The following is a 6634-nucleotide window of genomic DNA, read 5'->3' on the forward strand; positions in this document are numbered from 1 at the left end:
GCTTGGGCTGCCATAACAAAATACCATAGACTGGGTGGCTTAAACAACAAAAATTTACTTCTCACAATTTTAGAGACTGGAAATCCAAGATCAAGGTGCTTGCAGAAGACCACCTTCTTGCTGTGTCCTTACATGGTATACACAGAGCATTAGTGTCTCTTCCTCTTCTTATAAGTTTGCTAATCCTATCATGAAGGCCCCACCCACGTAACTTTATCTAACCCATATCATCTCCTAGAGGCCCCATTTCCAAATATCATCACATCAAGGGTTAGGGCCTCAATGTATAAATTTGGGGGGGGGACACAATTCAGTCCACAGCACAACCCATTTCCCAAGCCACAGTGGGATGGGTCAATGTGAGTTAGGATCTAAGAAGAGGTAATATATATATACATCTAGAATAATGGAGTCAATCAGCCCTTTTTTTTCATGCATCAGAGTTAAAGAATTATCATCAAAAACACTCAACCTTTTCTTCATAGCTTAAACTAGAGGTATATGTAAATAATAGCTCTAGAATGTGCCCCTCTTCATGGCTCTGTGACTTCTAGTCATTCACCCCAACAAAAAGCTGGAGTATTAGAAGTCTATGTAGTGTCTGCCACATGTATAAATAAAAAGAATGTTGATACTGTCTTGGATAGTACTTTCCTGTCATAGCTTCAACATGAGAAGTAGCTTTGTAAGAAACTGAACCCTGGTGAGAAAGTCCACAAACTCACATAAAGTGGCTATATCAATGGGGCTTCTGAATGGACTGCTCAATTATCACAGCCAGGCCAGTAATCCCAGCTCAAGTCAGTCTTTAGATGGACAACTCTACTGGGTGTCAGTCATAGTGAGAAGTTGCCATTATTCTCCAGTGCAACAAACCAAGGAAAGTGAGGAACTCAATATGATATGACCAGGAAATGGAAGTTGGGGGCATCAATAACTTTCCCCCTTTCTTAAAGATCACTGTAAGTGTGCTGCCTAAAATCTTGTGTTTTAAAATGAGAGTGCTGGGCTTCCCTGGTGGCACAGTGGTTGAGAGTCCGCCTGCCGATGCAGGGGACACGGGTTCGTGCCCCGGTCCGGGAAGATCCCACATGCCGCAGAGCGGCTGGGTCCGTGAGCCATGGCCGCTAAGCCTGCACGTCCGGAGCCTGTGCTCCTCAACGGGAGAGGCCACAACAGTGAGAGGCCCGCGTACCACAAAAAAAAAAAAGAAAAACAGTAGTGTGCTAGGCCAGTGACCAAAAACCTTAGATGTGGAATGGTCCTTGCTTTCTTCGAGATTGAGTTTGTACCGCAGCTCCATGCAATGCCATTATACATGTTCAGCTCAAGGAATTTAACTGGAATTTGTTAATAGATGTATGGTCAAGTTAATACATGGAAAATGAAGAAAGTGCAGTCAGTTTTGAGATTTTCTGGGTGAATCTGAGGTGTAATAACTGTTTTAAAGGAGGACAAGAAACCTGAAAGTTGTGGTCAATGGGATCTCAAAGGCAACTGGCAAGATGTGGGAGTCAGTTTAAGAAATGAATAAATAAGGCCAAGACGAAAGAGAAGATAGCATATAAGAAATATATTTGGCCTTAAAATCTTTGTAGTTTGGATAAAGCACAAGGTGGGATATGTGAAAACAGTTGGGAAATGTAATACCTCAGTGGTATCTAAGGGACCATTCCTGCACACTACATAGTTCTTAGCTGTAGTGGCACTGGAGAAATATTTTCTAGGACAACACCAAAGTCCTTCCTGTACAACTCAGTGGGACTATTATCAAATTCTTCCTGCATCAACTTTAATTCCCAAGAAGGTAGGTCGGTTAGGACTTGTTAGTTATTCCAGATTCCCTTGAAGACAGTGACCCACAACAAAAGGAGGTCAGAAAGCTGTGTTTTCAGGAGAGGATATTTGTGTTGGTTTCTAAGTACAGAGTGAACTTTGATGCCTTAGAACATTTAGCATACTATTCTTACCCCACTGGTTATCCTTATGGGGTCAAATAATTTAAAACCATGAATATGAAAGGATAACTGTAAAAGAGGCTGGTTTGATTCTCTGTGAAAGATTTTCATAAATGAAACTCAACAACAGGGGATGATGTAAATATACCAACAAGTTGAAAAATTTAGGAATACAATTTTTGAAAGGGGATAAATTACTACTACCTCATCAAAGAAATATGAACAAATCTGCAATTACTTGGCAGTTGCATAGATCTAAGAGTAGTATCAGAGAAACACAAATTTTAGAAGAATAAAAACTTTTAGATTGTCTTTCAAAGTAACAATGTGGAATTGCTGGGGACATTTTTGATTACTCCAGTATCCATTTCAATCCTCCTTCATTGTATAGGACCTATGCAATTTTCGTGGGATTGACCCCAACCCCAACTTCGGGAGTGGCACTTGATTAGCATGAACCATTATTCAAACAGATTCACTTTGTTAATGTGATTGTTTCTGAAAAAAGTATACAAAGTGAAACTAAAATAAGTGGACACAGCATTGTCTTTGGCAATAGTACAAGGACAGGCAAATGACCTATGAAGCTCCCAACCAAAGTAAAGTAAAATTTTGATTAAAAGTTGCTCTAAAAAGGTTTTCTTTGTCACTTGATATGAATAAGGGAGCAGCATATAACTCCCAAAGTTGCTGACAGCCATATTGTAACATAAGCTTCAGAATGAAACTGACAACACAGAGAGAAAAGAAGATGGAACAAAAGTAGGTTTTTGGTGACAGCACTGAATACATTCATTTATTAGGGCCGTCATAAAAAAGTACCACACATTCAGTGGCTTAAACAAAACAAATTTATTTTCTCCCAGTTCTGCAGGCTATGAGTCCAAGATCAAGGTGTCAGCAGGGTTGATTCTATTCTGAGGCCACTTTCCTTGGCATTCCAGATAGCCATCTTCTCTATATTCACATGGTTGTTCTTCCAGGTATGTCTGCATTATGATCACCTCTTCTTGTAAGGACACAAGTTATATTACATTAAAGCCTACCCATGCAACCCCATTTCACTATAAATACCACTTTAAAGACACTACGCCCAAATACATTCACATCCTGAGGTATTGGGGCTAAGACTTCTACATACGAATTTGCAGGGGAAATGACTCAACCCATAACACTGAGCACTTAGATTAAGCCCAATATGACACCTATCAGATTATTCAAATAAGTACTCAATAAATTACTGTTATTTTAAATCAGTTTGAGATTGCTTTCCTGCTGATATAACACTATAATAGTGGTATGTTAAAGAATTATGCGTTATGGTGGAAAAAAGTATAAGTAACAAAAAGGATACAAACAAGATACAAAATAAATGTCACTTTATTCAAAACTAGATAACATTTGTTACAAATTGGAGTCACACAAAAAAATAACTCTTTAAACTTAAAATAAGTCACTATTTCTCCAAACTAAGTCTCCAAATCTAAAAGAGCCTACACATGCGTTGGAGAAATTCTTATTAGATGTATTTCTATGTAGTTGTATACCAAAAAAGATGCCTGTGTGTTATGTGATTTGGAAGAGGTGTGTATTTAGGATTATATATCAGTGAATGTGAATATCAGAAATATACAGAAAATATGTATGCACATAAATATATATGTGTATGAATATAAAGGATTTCTGTATCCATATATGTTTTGTGTGAACTTGTGTGTGCAAAAAATGTGAAGAACCTGTGAAAAATTAAGAGGCGCCCAAGCAGGGCAGCTGAGGGGTGGAGCTAGAGAGCCAGAGAGGGTGGAGGTGGAAAGTACCAGCTGAGGAAAAGACCACCTAGAGTTTCCAGAGATCTAAATTTTGGAAAAGAGAGGAGCAGCCTAGGAGTGGCTCCAGGGCAATGGAAGCTGGCAGCATAGGAATAAGGAGGAAGGGGAAGCTTCTTCACTAACAGGAAACTAAGAGCCTAGTCCTATGCAGAAAGAGGGAGGAGACTACTGCACCAGTAGCGGCTGGTGGGAGCCCCATGTGGCAGAGGGGCTGCCACCACCAAGGGGGAGGCGGAGGGCCCGAGAGCAGAGTGCTGAAGACACCGCCGCCATCCTCCTCGCCGACCACCCCGCCCCCGCCCTCCTAAACACGCTCCTCGCCTAAGGATCCACCCCTTCCAGCTCTTGCAAACACCGGGCTCCTCGCCTGCGGATCCTTCTTGGACGCAGGCTCACCGCAAAGGAAGCTGCGAGGTGTCCGATTTGCACACGTGAAGCCCGAGATCAGGGGCGGTGGACGCCAGGCAAGGCAAGGCCATTGGTGGGCGCTGGGATGGAGAAGGGGGATGGGATGGACTCCTGCAGGAGATAAGGGGTGGAGGCGGGCGCCGGGGTGGGAAGGGGGAGTGCAATGGGCAGTAGGAAAGGGGAATAGCGTACGGAATCAGGCAAGACATTGAAGGTGAGCACGGGGAGGCGAGGGCGCTGGGGGCCAAGAAAGAGAGTGGGGGTGGACGGGGGCGTGTGGGTAGCAGACTGGGGTGTTCAGAGCAGGAGGACAGTGCATGCGGGTCAGGGTGGTGGAGGGATAGGGGTTTTGCAGGGGATTGAGAGTGGGCGCCAGTGACGGGTGACAGAGGCTGGGGTCTCTGAACAAGGAGGTAGCCCGCCCCCTCCTGCAGAGTTCCGAACCCCAGGCAGCACCACTGCCGCTGCCGCCTTCTCCCGCAACCTCAAGGAACCTAGGAGGGAGAGCACTTTCAGGCACACAGCCAGGATTTCCAGCATTGCTGCCAGGCTCATGGGGAAATTTTAGGCGCTGGCGCAGGGTACATGGAGACGACGCTGTCGGGAGAACTTCACCTTATGGCATATTGAATGTTCCTCTCTTATCTTCTCTCCTCCTCCTGCAGACATGAAAACCCCCAACTCGCAGGAGGCCGAAGGGCAACAAACCAGGGCAGTTTCAGGACGGGCCACTGGGTCTGCAAACATGACGAAGAAAAAAGCCTCCCAAAAGAAGCAGAGAGGCAGACCTTCGTCCCAGCCCCGCAGGAACATCGTGGGCTGCAGGATTTCACACGGATGGAAGGAAGGCGATGAGCCCATCACCCAGTGGAAAGGAACCGTTCTGGATCAGGTGCCTATAAATCCTTCTCTTTATCTGGTGAAATATGATGGAATTGACTGTGTCTATGGACTGGAACTTCACAGAGATGAAAGAGTTTTGTCTCTTAAAATTCTTTCCGACAGGGTGGCATCATCTCAAGTCAGTGATGCAAACCTTGCAAATACCATAATTGGTAAAGCTGTGGAACATATGTTTGAGGGTGAGCATGGTTCTAAGGATGAATGGAGAGGAATGGTCTTGGCCCAAGCACCTATCATGAAAGCCTGGTTTTATATTACCTATGAGAAAGATCCTGTCTTGTACATGTACCAGCTTCTAGATGATTATAGAGAAGGAGACCTCCGTATCATGCCAGAGTCCAGTGAGTCTCCTCCAGCAGAGAGGGAGCCAGGAGGAGTTGTAGATGGCCTGATAGGTAAACATGTGGAATATACCAAAGAAGATGGCTCCAAACGGATCGGCATGGTCATTCACCAAGTGGAAGCCAAACCCTCTGTGTATTTCATCAAGTTTGATGATGATTTCCATATCTATGTCTATGATTTGGTGAAAAAGTCCTAACTGTTAGGGTACACTTTGCCACATTTGTGAAAACAAATGTGTACTTTGTAGACATGCAAAATAATGTTACTTTTCAGTGTATTGAAAGCTTTAGGGTCCCTGTTAATCCGACATCTTTGCCAGCATAACTGTTGTTTTGTCCTGAAAAATACAAATTTATGTGGCCATGACACGCTGTGTGTAAGGAATTTGTCATGTTGAAACGATTGGGTGTGTTTGGTGGATGGGGCATGAAAGGAAGGAACAGCTGTAAATTCAGGCTGTGAATAAAGTTCAGCTAGTATCATAATCAGTCATCTAAAAATGGAATAGGACTTAGCTGGTCTGGTCTAGGGAAGGGGGAGGAGAAGGAACTAGAGATGGGCTGTGGGGGAAGGGAGAAGGGGAGGTGGCTGCTTAGGAGGAGGTGGGGAGGGGTCAGAAATGGAGAGGCTCCCTAGCGGGAGGGATGACCTAAGAGGGGGAGGCACCTAACTGGGAGGGGGTGAAGAATAACAGAGGGAGAGTGAGATCTTGAGGCTTAGAGGAAAACAGACAGAATAAATTGAGTAGAGAGGGACACAAAGACGTTTAGAAGAGATCCAGAGCAAAGGAGAGAAAGATGAAGTTGGCAGAGATCTGGGGAGAGGCTAAAAGGATACTCAAATGGAGGTCTATGCATGAGTGAGGGGCCAGAAGGGGAGGGACATCGAGGAAGGAGGAATTCTAAGATGAAAGACTGACAGAGGGAGTGAGAATACAGATAACAAGATATGGGGAGTGGGGTCCATGAGAGATGGGAAGACCCAAGGAAAAAGAGGACTTCTGGCAGTATCCAAATTGTCCTCCCTAGCTCTGTGCCCAAAGGAGGTGGCAAACGTCAAAGAAACCAGATGGATTGGAGCTTCCCTAGAAGGACATTTTGACAGGAATGTCTCAAGAGTTAAGCAGGAGCCAAGTTTATACCTAAAAGGCTTTTATAATATCAGGGAGTTCATGCCACACCTGCTGAGCAG

The 6634-nt window shown here is 44.3% G+C and overlaps 1 protein-coding gene across 2 annotated transcripts; it reads left to right on the top strand.

Moving 5' to 3' along the window:
• Positions 1–3952: 3952 nt before the first annotated feature.
• LOC309796544 (spindlin-2B) lies at positions 3953–5883 on the top strand. Of its 2 annotated transcripts, none has more exons than XM_082609780.1 (2): positions 3953–4268; positions 4861–5883. In XM_082609780.1, exon 2 carries the CDS (start codon positions 4863–4865, stop codon positions 5637–5639), a length of 777 nt encoding a protein of 258 aa, XP_082465906.1. In that variant the 5' UTR covers positions 3953–4268; positions 4861–4862; the 3' UTR covers positions 5640–5883. The 2 variants fall into 2 exon arrangements, with proteins under 2 accessions (XP_082465906.1, XP_082465905.1); XM_082609779.1 differs by having other exon boundaries at positions 3953–4256.
• Positions 5884–6634: the final 751 nt, after the last annotated feature.

The sequence above is a fragment of the Mesoplodon mirus genome, assembly GCF_964341445.2.
Source record: "Mesoplodon mirus genome assembly, chromosome: X".
In the NCBI taxonomy this organism is placed as follows: Eukaryota; Metazoa; Chordata; class Mammalia; order Artiodactyla; family Ziphiidae; genus Mesoplodon; species Mesoplodon mirus.